Source organism: Austrofundulus limnaeus, unplaced genomic scaffold, assembly GCF_001266775.1.
Source record: "Austrofundulus limnaeus strain Quisiro unplaced genomic scaffold, Austrofundulus_limnaeus-1.0 Scaffold12, whole genome shotgun sequence".
Classification (NCBI taxonomy): domain Eukaryota; kingdom Metazoa; phylum Chordata; class Actinopteri; order Cyprinodontiformes; family Rivulidae; genus Austrofundulus; species Austrofundulus limnaeus.
This window is the reverse complement of record NW_013952414.1, coordinates 2,763,889-2,777,447: the sequence shown is the minus strand read 5'-3', so window position 1 is coordinate 2,777,447 and position 13,559 is coordinate 2,763,889. Positions and strand designations below refer to the sequence as shown.

Below are 13,559 nucleotides of genomic sequence, written 5' to 3'. Positions count from 1 at the left end.
GGATATAGCTCGCTAGCAGCCTCGCACCGAGAACCTATCAACGTCATCATTTACCCAGAAGGCTTTGCATGTAAATCAAATGGCCCCATCTGTGTTAAAATATATTTTTAAACTTTTAGTTTAAAAATGATAAAAACAGTCTTTAGTTTACAGTTAAAATATATGTTTATCAAAAAGTCTAACGTTACAACTAATCACGGATCCCTTTAACTCGCTCTCGTTTTTTGTTTCTCCTCAGGAATCAGGAGCGACACCAGGACAGCCGCCAGGAGCTAAATTCTCCCACATCCTGCAGAAAGATGCTTTCCTCGTCTTTCGCTCGCTCTGCAAGCTGTCGATGAAGCCGCTTTCAGACGGACCGCCCGATCCCAAGTAAGATGCCTGTTGTTGAGGCAGAAACTTTTTTTAAAGAGGCTAGCCGCATTAAAGACTTTGATTGGACTCAAAACAAAGAGAGAAGAAAGTTTTTTAAATCAGAATATTTTCTATTTAATTGTACATATTTTTACAGCTGAAGTTGCTGCTTAGAAAGTGTGTTAGATAGACCCTTAACAAACCTAATTTTATCTGMGATGCTTCCTTGTTTTTATTTAATTTTTAAAGAGCTTTGTCTTCATAGTTTTTAACTTACCTTGGAAATTCCATTTAAAACATCCGCTCATCTGAGATCTGAATTAGGGTTTAAAATGAGGATYGTTTTTAACGATTGTAGCTTTATTTTTCATGTTTTGTGATGTAGGAAACAACGAGGCATCACTCATTGTCTGAATCATTTCCTTATTTTATGAGATGCACAAACTTTTTTTTAACCCTTCCTCCTTTAAATAAAAAAGGCAGTACAAATGTAGAACGGCTGCTTTTGTCATTTCCTCGCTTTGCTCAGAGGAAATCTGTTTCACCAGCTCGTACTGATGGCTGCGCCTTCTGTGAAACTGGATTTATTGCCTGTTGTTTCTGTGTAAAACCCAGTTCTGCACCGTGACTTTTGAGATGTTTCTCCAAATTGTACTAGTCTACTTTTTTTTTGTCAGTTTGTCTGAGAAATGCAATCCAGACTGTTAAAATGCTTTCAAAATCATTGTTTGAAATTCCTGAGGTGTGTGTACATGTTTTTGCTACCCGGTGGGAACTATTTTTGATGATTTTCCTGGTACACACAGCCTGGTGAGGACCCAGTTGTCCTTATGGGGACAAAAACCTGGTCCCCATTGGGGGAAATACCATTGGTGGGTCAGGGGTTCGGTTTAGAAATAAGGTGTGAATTGAGTTCAGGCTAGATTCAGGGTCAGGTATGTACCTGTAAGGTTAGGTTTAGGGTAAAGGGTCAGGGTTAGGCTATAGAAATGACTGGTAAATATATGGAAGTCAATGCAAAGTCCCCATGAGGATAGAAAAACAAATGTCTTCCATCTATCTAGGTTTAGAGGTATGATGTGAATTAAGTTTTGTTTAAGGTTAGGGTCAGGAATAGACCAGCAATGGATAGGGTTATGGGTGGCTGTGGCAGAGTAGTTAGGGGAGTCGTCCTGTAACCCGTGGGTTGCTGGTTCAATCCCCCATTCCAGCTGTCTCAGTTGTTGTGCAAGACACTTCACCCGCCTTCCCTACTGATGGTGGTCAGAGGTCCATTGGCGCCGGTGCATGGCAGCCCCACCTCCGTCASTATGCCCYAGGACAGCTGTGGCTACATTGTAGCTTACCCCCATCAGTGTGTGAATGTGTRTGTGAATGAKTGAARTGTAGAGCTTGTTGGAGTCTGGAGGAATAGGCATAAATGCAGTTAGAAAAATAAATGGAAGTCAATACAAAGTCCTCATTGATGGAAGTACAAGGATGTGTTTGTGTGTGTTCCTGTGTGTCTATCTTTGTGAAAACGTATTTTGACAGTCTAGTATCCTTGTAAGGACATTTGGCGATGTCCTCACAAGGGACCACCCCATTTGTGTATCAGGGGTTTGCTTTAGGGCTAAGGTTTGAATTAGGTTTAGGGTTAGGCTGTAGAAATGACCAGTAAATGAATGGAAGTCGATGGAAGTCCTCACAAGGACTGCAAGACAAACGTGTGTGCGTTCATGTGTGTGTGTGTGTTTTGTTCCTGAAGGCCACGTCAATTACACCAGCAATGTCTGTGTCAGACAGAAACCTTTTGCTCTCCTAACAAGGCTGTTCTGCCTGATGTATCACTCTGTCACACACACACACACACACACACACACACACAGACACAGAACAGCATCAAGTAAAAGCAGAAACATCAAGTAAATATTAAGGCCTAGTTCTTGAAGGAATGCATATCACAGTGATCATAAAGTTTCATTATTTCTGTGCCTCTTAAGTCATACTGAGTCTTCTCAGATATCAAGAGCAAACAAAGTTACTGCAAAGCTAAACTCTGCATATAAAGTAGCTGAACATATAATCTTTCTGAACATCTGATTTAGTTTTTTCTGCCCCTCTGCTGCAGACAAACAGCCCAGACAAGCTGCGGCTGTGCAGCAGAGGCACTTTGATTAAAGTTGCCTGGGCTTTGCTTTGAAAACTGCTGCAGAGTTTTAACTCTCTGCTGCAGAGACTCCGCTTCACTCAGCCWCACACTTTGTGACTTAACCTGCTCAAAGCAACGATTGTTTGTATCATAGGTACAGCTGCACTCATGATCGTGAATGAAACTTCTTTTGTTCGTAGTTGCCAACATTTCGACTCTCAGCAGAGCCGCTTCTTCTGATTTTACACAAAGCATACCAACACGTACGCGTCTGCCTGCCTCAGGTCCCACGAGCTGCGATCGAAGGTTCTGTCCCTTCAGCTCTTGCTGTCGATCCTGCAGAACGCCGGCCCCATCTTCAAAACCAACGAGATGTTCATCAACGCCATCAAGCAGTACCTGTGCGTGGCTCTGTCCAAGAACGGCGTCTCCTCCGTGCCCGAGGTCTTCGAGCTGTCGCTCTCCATCTTCCTCACGCTGCTCTCCCACTTCAAGACGCACCTGAAGATGCAAATCGAGGTGAGATGAGTCCTTTGCTTCAGCCGCTGGAAGGGTAAAAACATGGCTGCAGTAGTTTATATATATATATATAAATGTTTATTCTTGTTTGCATCATCACATGATTTCTTCCTGCAGGTGTTCTTCAAAGAGATTTTCCTGTATATTCTTGAAACGTCGACAAGCTCCTACGACCACAAGTGGATGGTCATACAGACCCTCACCAGGATCTGCGCAGGTTGTTGCTCTGATTTTAGAAGTTGTTGCGACTTTGCATGCGAGGTTTTTCAAAACGCTTTCAAGAAATGTGGTCATTTGCTTCTACGTGTCTGATTCAGTAAAAGGACTCGTCTTTCTCTGTCTCTTTCAGATGCCCAGAGCGTGGTGGACATCTACGTGAACTACGATTGTGACTTGAATGCTGCTAACATTTTTGAACGCTTGGTCAATGACCTCTCGAAAATTGCACAGGGCCGAGGAGGCCACGAGCTCGGCACGACGCCTCAACAGGTGAGTTGTGTTTAAGTTTCCCATCAGCAACGCTTCATGTTGTCCGGTTGTTTGTACCAGAAATCCTCCAATCATTTCCTTACAGGAGTTGACTTTGAGAAAGAAAGGCCTCGAATGTTTGGTGTCCATCCTGAAGTGTATGGTGGAGTGGAGCAAAGACCAGTACGTCAACCCGAACTCCCAGACCAGCCTCGGTGAGTCAGCGTGGAACCGTGAACACAAACTGTTACAAAATAAAAATCTACACTCATCGCAGATGTTACCTTCACACACTGAGTGGCCATGGACTTTGGATAATCAGCAAAAAAAAAAAGTGTTTTATCTGCAGAGTGGTGCCCGGCTGACATGTTCTGCCAGCTGGGCAGAGTCCAGATGCTGATCCAGAACTCAGAGCTGGGGCTGTTTCGGATCCTCCCGGGAGGCTGGAGGAGACCTGCTGCTCTGCAGCTACAGCGACCAATAAGAGATTAGATGTTTTCTTCTGGGAAAAGGATGGATTGGTGGGCGAACGAATTAATTCCTGGAGCAGATTTGAAGAAAGTTTGGATACAGCTGGTCACTGTCACTGTGCGCAGTTTATGGGTTTTTCTTTGTCATATGTGGTTTGGATAAATTTTACTCCTCAGACTAAGATGATAAATGCTGTAATTGTTCACATTTAACGCTTTGGCTTTTCATTAGTAGTTGATGAATAATGAAGATAAAAACAGACTTTCTTGTAAACTGTCTCAGTCTTGGTTTCTCTCTGAGATTAACTGCTGTTTGTGATAAAGCTCATACCCATCAGCACGGTGGCAGTCATTTAGGATTGACAGTTTATTGAGGAAGCTGCAGCTCCGAGTAGGGGGAAAAAAAGCATTTCTTCGGCTCAGTTCCAGCCAGAGGAAGCAGTGAAGTAATGCTTGAGTGCATAAAGGCTAATCCAGGAGGTTCAGACCCCACCCCCCTTAAAAAAGTGACACCTTACACTGAGCAGTGATGAAACACCAATCTGTGACATGTGGAGCACATCCTTTGTGCGAGACCAGCCCCCGGGTCTTATGCACAGCGCAGGATTTCTGTGAGCTGAAGGAGGAGCTCAAACTGGGATGAAGTGCAACTTTGTGAAAGGACTGGAAGGATATCCCATAAGCCCCTGGAACAATCCACAGGCCAGCCTCAGGCTAAGCTGTCAGAGTTACCCAGCAGAGGCAGCTCTTTTGGCTGTCGAGGACACGATTCTGCCAAAACTCATAACAGCTCATTAGTATCCAGGCAGCAGCTCGTATGTGAAATTAGAATCTTAAATTTACCCCGCAGCCTGTCGGGGATTCTCTTTAAAACAGTGGAGTTTGCTAAAGTATGCTGGTAAACATTAAATCCAAGTAGCGCATTCGTTTATTGAACTCTAATGTATTGGATCCATGTCTTCATTATTTACTTGTTTCCATTTTCTCCTTTCTCTAAATGACTTCAAAGCACGAGCAGGTAATAAATCCCAGGGCGGTATGGAGTGTTTTGGTAGAAATTGTTTGCAAATGTGTGGAACGTGCTCATTTTTAAGCCTACTGTGCCTTTAGTTAGTTTTGTTCTTGTGGTGCAATAGACAACTCATGTTTGTGGGTTTGTGTTACACTCTTACAATGTTGAACTATAACCCATAGAGTAGAATAACACTAGAGTGAGCCCCGCCTATCCCRTCCACTGTTAGCATCTGAGACAACATGGGCTGTGTCAAAATTCAGGGGCTGGGTCCTAAAGGCCCCGGCCCAATACATAATTTATAAATAACAATAATATAAACCAAACCTGAACTCAGTCAATAACTTCAACTAGTAATACAATATATTTATTATTTCTTACCTGTCATAAATAATAATAAATATTTACCAGTCGACACTTGGAAAATGTTCACTGCATACTGATACATTAGCATGAAACTTGTCTATTGATACTGGCTAACTAACTATCTTATCAACAGGTCAAGTTTGTCTAATAGAAAAACTTTAAAATTGTCAAATTTATAATATTATTTGACCCTGTATAAATATTACATAAATCAGAGGCAAAACTAGCTTTATTGAATAATTTAGGCTAAATTGTAGAATGATTAAGCACAGTGCTATTCTCTATATAGCAATAAGCTAAAGAAGCTAATACCTGCTAGCCAKTTCAATTATTACCAGTGATTACATCAACTTTATAAGCTTATTTTAATTTTAAATTGTTAAATTATTAGCTTCAGTTCTGGTCGGATCATATGCAGTCTGAGGTAAATAAGATAAAATCTGCTTAGTTTGAAATGAGTCACGTTTTCCTGTTTCTCTTCTGTTGGTTCTGACACCTTTATGGACATTAGATAGCTTATTTGCACTCTAATATATTGATAATTTTGTTAATATTAGTTTCCATGATTTCTACATGATCAGTCCTTTTTTTTTTTAGCTATGTTGCCAATATGTACAGTAATGGTAAATCCACATTGTAGCGTCTACAGTAGACTACACGATCACGTGGTCAAGACTCACTCCTGCTATTCTATAGAACCTCCCTGCTCTAACCAGAACCATGCCTGGGCTCACCTTAACTCATTAGAACCTCGGCGCCTCTTCCATCAATAGTAGCGACATTTAGTTTGCCTTATTAATTCATGAAACTGCTGCTTCCAGTTCATTTTGCTGTCGATAATCAGCGTTTCTTCACCTTTTCCACTCAGCTGTGCACAGCTCACATACCGTTGAGGCTGTCCTGAATGTTTTAAAGGGTTTCCGATGAGTAATCAGACGCCACAGTTCCACACAGCGTGGGTTACGAGGTGGACTCGCTCCAGTAACAGCAGTAGATTCTTGACTTCCTCACTCACGGCTTAATATACTATTTCTCTTGACATTTAAGGTCTTTTTTTACCCTTTTGACTGCCTGGAGTGTTTTAGATAACCCTCCCATTTTAATATCCTCCTTTTTCTTCCTGCATTGAACTTGTTCTATGTGTGTAGCTGTGTGTGTATTATTACCATTCCTGCCCACTGCTATCATTAGAAAGCCTTCAAGGTCATATTTTATGCTTTTTCTATTTTCGAAATTAAASYTCTGCCCTTCATTCTGATTGTTTTATTTTAACCTCCAAGCTATGTTTATGTCAGTCTCTAATATTTTCACCTTTTATGGTGGTTTTATACATCAACACTCAGTTTTTTTGTCATTCGTGCACCGTCTTTTCTTAGCTGTACTTTTCTTGTTGGTTCTCAGGCCAGGAGAAACCTTCGGAACAGGAGAGCACAGAGTCCAAGGCCTCAGAGACCATWAATCGCTATGGGAGCATCAACTCTTTGGACTCCACCGCCTCGTCTGGGATCGGCAGCTACAGCACCCAGATGTCRGGAACCGACAACCCCGAGCAGTTCGAAGTCCTCAAGCAGCAGAAGGAGATCATCGAACAGGGGATTGACCTGTGAGCGCACAAAAATCCATCATTTTTTCCCAATGAACAAAGATATAAGATATGACRAGATGCTAGCTTGAGTGATTTGTACGCAGGTTTAACAAGAAACCAAAGAGAGGAATCCAGTACCTTCAAGAGCAAGGCATGCTGGGAACCACCCCAGAGGACCTTGCTCARTTTTTGCACCAAGAAGAGAGGCTTGACTCGGTAACAACCATTTTTTAATTTTTTTATTTATTTATTTTTTGTTTAAACTGATTCCGGTGCCTCATAAATCACTGATTACTCTTACAATCAGCCATGTTAATATCAAAAACGCTTTACTTTTAAAAACTTTCCGTACAAAACACAGAAAAAACCGTGAAGAAAATATTGAAATCCACAAACAAATCTTTAGATCGATGAAAAAAATAGCTGATTTTGGATTAGAGTCGATGTAAGGATGGCACAGACAGTTTTGTTGCATGAGAGTGGAAAACTAGAAGAATTTATAAGATTTTGTTGGGAAAACATTGATATTCTGCACATGCCCAAGGATTTTAGACAGATGCTCAACAAAAAGAGACAAACACACAGCCAGTCCATCAGAAGCCATTCTGTACCCGCCTGTTATTCAGCCAAACTCCACACAATAATTCACAGTTTGTCCACGAAGCACTGAACGCCCATCCAGCCGCTCCTCTGCTCTTTCAGACTCAGGTGGGAGAGTTTCTCGGAGATAACGATCGCTTCAACAAAGAGGTGATGTACGCCTACGTGGATCAGATGGACTTCCAGGGCAAAGATTTCGTTTCTGCTCTAAGGATGTTCCTGGAGGGCTTCCGGCTCCCCGGCGAGGCGCAGAAGATCGACCGGCTCATGGAGAAATTCGCAGCGAGATACTTGGAATGCAACCAGGGGTGAGTCTAAATATATATCTATTTTTCCTGAGTGAACAAATACACTCTGTGTCCCTTCTCCTTACCCTCGTTGTCCTTCCTTTTTAACTTTTACAGGCAAACRCTCTTTGCCAGCGCTGACACTGCATATGTTCTTGCCTACTCCATCATTATGTTGACGACAGACCTTCACAGTCCACAGGTAAGTTGACAGTAATAAAGCAGTTTTAGTGTTTTGAYAGCAGCTGTTCTTATTTATCGGTAGAACATTCATCACAGGGGTTGCACAGACAGCTGTTGACTTGTCTTGTTGTTAATCGCAAAGGTGAAAAATAAAATGACTAAAGAGCAATATATCAAGATGAACCGCGGCATCAATGACAGCAAAGACCTGCCCGAGGAGTATCTGTCGGCCATTTATGATGAGATCGCGGGGAAGAAGATCGCCATGAAGGAGACAAAAGAACTGACCATGAAGTCCAACAAGCAGAGTGAGTCTCAAAGATGGAACATGGGCGTCGTTGTCCCTGCTGGAGAGCTTTAGGTGGATTTGTTTGTTTTTAATTGCTGCGCAGGCGTAGCCAGCGAGAAGCAGAGGCGACTGCTGTACAACGTGGAGATGGAGCAGATGGCCAAGACGGCCAAGGCTCTGATGGAGGCCGTCAGCCACGTGCAGGCTCCCTTCACCAGCGCCACGCACCTGGAGCATGTCAGGCCAATGTTCAAGGTAACGCCAGCGCTGCACGCTGCTGGATGCGCGCTCAGAAACACGAAACTCACTGAGTAATCCCTCCTCAGCTGGCGTGGACGCCGTTCCTGGCTGCTTTCAGCGTGGGCCTGCAGGACTGCGATGACACCGACGTGGCCTCGCTGTGCCTGGAAGGAATACGCTGCGCCATCAGGATAGCGTGCATCTTCTCCATACAGGTACTGCAGCCGGAACTGAAGGGTCTCACCGTGTTTTTTTTCTGTCTGCTGTCCGACCCGGATCATCCGATCTTTGTTGTTCGTGTCTCCGAACAGTTGGAGAGGGATGCATACGTGCAGGCTCTGGCGAGGTTCACCCTGCTGACGGCGAGCTCGGGCATCGCAGAAATGAAGCAGAAGAACATCGACACCATCAAGACCCTCATCACTGTGGCTCACACTGACGGCAACTACCTGGGCAACTCCTGGCATGAGGTCTGCTCCGTTTATTTAAAGTCAGTTTCATACTTCCTGTTTCCTGTCTATTGTCTTATCTCCTGTCTGTCTTTACAAACACGTTTTGACAAAACATCTAAAATATTTGACGAGAGATGGATCAACAGATCCTAGGTGTTGTCGTCTTTTATCCGACGTGCTTCTGTTTTCTCACAGCCTGTTTCTCTTGTAGTTTCTGGTCCATTCTGGTTTTCATCATGTGTCGGTTTGAACTTGCCTGCCTCTGCTTCTCAGATCCTGAAGTGCATCAGTCAGTTGGAGCTGGCTCAGCTGATTGGTACGGGGGTGAAGGCGCGCTACATCTCAGGGACGGTGAGGGGCAGAGAGGGCTTTATCACGAGCACGAAGGAGCAGAGCAGCGACGAGTACCTCGGTTTAGGTCAGGGGTCAACACTCAGATGCATCTTGCACCATAAAGTTCAAAACCACACCTTTTTTCCAAAATATAATTTCCTTGAGGTGGACTCACTTTCTCTGTCTTTGCCTCTGCAGTTGGAGGAACGGTGGACCGTAAGCAGATCGCGAGCATTCAGGAGTCCATTGGAGAGACGAGCTCTCAGAGTGTGGTGGTAGCTGTGGACAGGTATCATTGTCCCCCTGAATCGAGAAGAGGGTCTCTTCAGGCACAAAGTGGGAGTTTCTTATGTAGGAGGAGAAAGATGTGATTGGTCCGAATGATGGTTTTGGGTGGGGTTTAAAGAAACGGGGGGGGCTGCTGGGAGGACAAACCAAAGTACTCTGCCAATCATGTTAAAGATGAACTCCGCCCACACCAAAGAACTCCGCCAATCACAGTTAGGACAAACTCCACCCACTCCAAAGAACTCTGGCCAATCACAGTTAGGACAAACTCCACCCACGCCAAAAGAACTCCGCCAGTCATAGTTAGGAAAAACCCCGCCCATACCAAAATACTCCACCAATCGTGTTTAAGATCAACTCTGCCCACACCAAAGAACTCCGCCAATCATAGATAGGACAAACTCAGCCCACACTAAAGAACACTGCCAGTCATAGTCAGGACAAACTCCACCCACACCAAAGAACTCCACCAATCATAATTAGGACAAACTCCACCCACACCAAAGAACTCCACCAATCATAGTTAGGACAAACTCCACCCACACCAAAGAACTCCACAATCATAGTTAGGACAAACTCCACCCACACCAAAGAACTCTGCCAATCATAGTCAGGACAAACTCCGCCCACACCAAAGAACTCTGCCAATCATGGTTAAGACAAACTCTGCCCACATACCAAGAAACTCCCCATATGCACTTAGAGACCCATACTTTCTAGAATATCACTTCCTGCTGTTTAACTTCCATATTTTTACACTTCCAGCTCAATTTCTGTTGCCTTAAATCTGCTCTGCAGCCGATGCAGACAGTATAGCTGAAACTGAAGCAGGAAAAATACTTTTATTTAATCTGTGTTTTTCTGCTTTAGGATATTCACAGGTTCCACCAGACTAGATGGAAATGCAATAGGTGAGTGTGGCTAATCAAAACTAAACAAGGACAGCTTCATTCTAGGTATTTTTGATTACCCTGGCTTCCATTTTGTTCAAAACACCGTTCTTTGCTCATCACAACCATCTTCTGCCCGTTTTTCAGTGGATTTTGTGCGCTGGCTGTGTGCCGTATCCATGGATGAGCTGGCCTCGCCTACACATCCACGTATGTTCAGCCTGCAGAAGATAGTTGAGATCTCTTATTACAACATGGGGCGCATCAGGCTGCAGTGGTCCAGGATCTGGGAGGTCATTGGAGACCACTTTAACAAGGTGGGTGTGGATTGATGCTAAGTCTTTAGAAGCTAAATGGGGGRAAAAAAAGTCAAATTGGATGAAAATCACACCAGAACAGTTGAAACCTCTTGGTGTAACAGATGGTTACGCTATTGGTGGTCTCTTGTTTTTGCAAAAATATTTTTGTCAAGATAAAAGAATGATTCAAAATGAAACAACAAAACAAAATGAAATACTGACCACGGTGTGTTGTAAATATGACAAACTATCTAAAATAATTTGATCGTATTTTACAGACAAGAATGCCAAAAGATTCAGAGTCAGATGTCTGCAAATGGTTCTCAACAACAAAATGCACTAAAACATTTTATTTAGGTTTATTTTCTTATTTCTTTGTATTGAACCTTTTTAATTGGATGATTTAGAATAAAAATTGTGTGACTTTATAAACCTTTTGTTTGTTTTTTGAAAGAAACCGTATAGTTGCTTAAGGCCACTAGACAATTTATGAACATATTAAAGACGTTTGCATTGAAGCTTGAATTGAAAAAATCAACAGGAAGCTTTTTTTCGGCATGTACATAATGTAATTCTAACAAATTGATCAAATATACAACTTTTATTAGCAATTTTAGACATAAATGTTTCATAAATTGTTATAAGTTGTCTAGTGTGACAGGACCTATACAGACATTTTTTGTTTCTTTTAATCAATCAGGGACTAAAAGGTATTTTAAATAAGTGCCTCTTAATACATAAACAAAAACCTAACTTTATACATGTTCATCACTCTCCTACAGGGACTTATTTTGGTTTCTGTAGGTCAAACATTTTGATTTTATTATAGTTGTTTGTTGGTGTTATGGATATAATGTTTTTTTTCACTAAAACCAATCTGTTTGTGACCTTAAAGTTTGCATTTATCATGTGGGAAGGATTGGATGTTTGGATGTTTTGGTGCTAAGTCGTGTTTTTTTGTTTTTTGTTACTATTGATTTTCTTGTTTTTTGTATTTCCAGTTATAAATCAGAAATTGATACCAAGAAAATGTCACTGGAAATGTGGCTGAAAATGTTAAACAAAATAAATACTTATATATTTTTTTAGGTTGGTTGTAATTCCAATGAAGATGTAGCCATTTTCGCCGTGGACTCTCTCAGGCAGCTGTCCATGAAGTTCTTGGAGAAAGGGGAGCTGGCCAACTTCAGGTTCCAGAAGGACTTTCTGAGGCCTTTCGAGCACATCATGAAAAAGAACCGGTACAGAAATAAATACATTCTTTTTTTTTACCACTTGCAGAGCAGCTCTGCATCAACCTCTTACTCTTTTTTTTTTTGCTTTCTTTCTTTCTTTTTTTTTCCTAGCAGTGAATGATTTTTGGTTGTTTTTTTTTTTGTTCCACTCTGAGACCAGCAGCACAGCAACCTTTCAGCTGACCTATTTCAGTCTCTTTGTATTATGATTCCACTGAATTCACAGAATAAACCTCTTTTTTTCATGTTTGGTTTGAATTGGTTAGAATTTGAATAAGTACCTTTTGCAAAACAGCCCTATTTGTTTAATGTTGCCATCTGTGTGCACATGAAGCAGGAGTGTAAATATGAGTACGCCCACAGGCTGAGCAGGCTGAGAGCTGCAGCTGGGAGCCTCGTAAAGCCTGCAGCTCAGCGGGGCCATTAGACCCGCTCAGGCTTCTGAGTGTGTGATGGAGAGKGGAGGCAGAGCTTTTTCTCTCATTCATAACTCCTGAGCAGTCAGGAATGCTCTTCGCCACAAATCAGCCGTGCCGGCGCAAGTCAAAGGGGACGTTATTGAGAGCTTTTAGAGCGAGCTGACATCAGTGAAGAAATGAGTTGTCTTCCTTTAAACTGATCTGACCCTTTCGTTTCTTCAGGTCTCCCACAATCAGGGACATGGTGGTGCGCTGCATCGCCCAGATGGTTAACTCCCAGGCAGCGAACATTCGATCGGGCTGGAAGAACATCTTCTCGGTCTTCCACCTGGCTGCGTCTGACCAGGACGAGAGCATCGTGGAGCTGGCCTTCCAGACCACCGGACATATCGTCAGTGAGTAAAATAAAATAAAATAAAATAAAAAACTTAAAAAAACGTCCACGTTTCCCTGTTTCACTTTGGGCATTTGCTGTTCGAACCAGAGCTCACGGCTTGTTTTGTTATTCTCCCTCTGTTGTCGCCTCGCAGCGAATGTATTTGAAAAGCACTTTGCGGCCACCATYGACTCCTTCCAGGACGCCGTCAAGTGTCTGTCGGAGTTCGCCTGCAACGCCTCTTTTCCAGACACCAGCATGGAAGCCATCCGCCTCATCCGCCACTGCGCCAAATACGTCTCAGAGAGGCCCCAGGTCGGCCTCAGGGCTCTTTTATATACTCCTCCGTGTATTTCCTCACACTCACATCTTAGATTCTCCACTTCTTCCCAACTTATCGTTCCTTCTGCTCACCTGATGACCATGGGGTCAAGAGCCTTCAGCTCCTCGGCCTCCTGTTTTTAGAACCGTCTGCCTCAGGACTTTAGAAATTCAGTTCCAATGACCACCTTCAAATCTTAAAACTCATCTGTTTAGAAARGCATAAACATTACAGCAATATATCTCTGTAACTAAAAATCTCCCATTATCTCACATGACTGCTTGTTGTTTATTGTATTTCTACTATTTTAATGATTGTTTTTATTGAGTTTACTGTTCTACTGTGATTTTATTATTCACCTCAGTTAGGTGATTTTGGGAGTTTTGAAAGGTGCCTGTAAATAAGATTTATTATTATTATTGTTATTATTATTATTATTGT

The 13,559-nt window shown here is 42.6% G+C and overlaps 1 protein-coding gene across 2 annotated transcripts in view; it reads left to right on the top strand.

Moving 5' to 3' along the window:
- arfgef1 (ADP-ribosylation factor guanine nucleotide-exchange factor 1 (brefeldin A-inhibited)) overlaps positions 1-13,559 on the top strand; it is a 52,887-nt gene that overhangs the window by 32,908 nt on the left and 6,420 nt on the right. For both annotated transcript variants that reach the window (XM_014002295.1, XM_014002296.1), the window contains 20 exons: positions 239-372; positions 2,770-3,004; positions 3,122-3,221; positions 3,354-3,493; positions 3,579-3,687; positions 6,722-6,923; positions 7,010-7,121; positions 7,608-7,813; positions 7,910-7,994; positions 8,118-8,283; positions 8,368-8,519; positions 8,591-8,719; positions 8,816-8,974; positions 9,230-9,374; positions 9,488-9,578; positions 10,448-10,488; positions 10,615-10,784; positions 11,856-12,007; positions 12,643-12,815; positions 12,951-13,111. In XM_014002295.1, the coding sequence (XP_013857749.1) occupies positions 239-372; positions 2,770-3,004; positions 3,122-3,221; positions 3,354-3,493; positions 3,579-3,687; positions 6,722-6,923; positions 7,010-7,121; positions 7,608-7,813; positions 7,910-7,994; positions 8,118-8,283; positions 8,368-8,519; positions 8,591-8,719; positions 8,816-8,974; positions 9,230-9,374; positions 9,488-9,578; positions 10,448-10,488; positions 10,615-10,784; positions 11,856-12,007; positions 12,643-12,815; positions 12,951-13,111 (2,862 nt within the window). The remainder of the gene's footprint in view (positions 1-238; positions 373-2,769; positions 3,005-3,121; positions 3,222-3,353; positions 3,494-3,578; positions 3,688-6,721; positions 6,924-7,009; positions 7,122-7,607; positions 7,814-7,909; positions 7,995-8,117; positions 8,284-8,367; positions 8,520-8,590; positions 8,720-8,815; positions 8,975-9,229; positions 9,375-9,487; positions 9,579-10,447; positions 10,489-10,614; positions 10,785-11,855; positions 12,008-12,642; positions 12,816-12,950; positions 13,112-13,559) is intronic.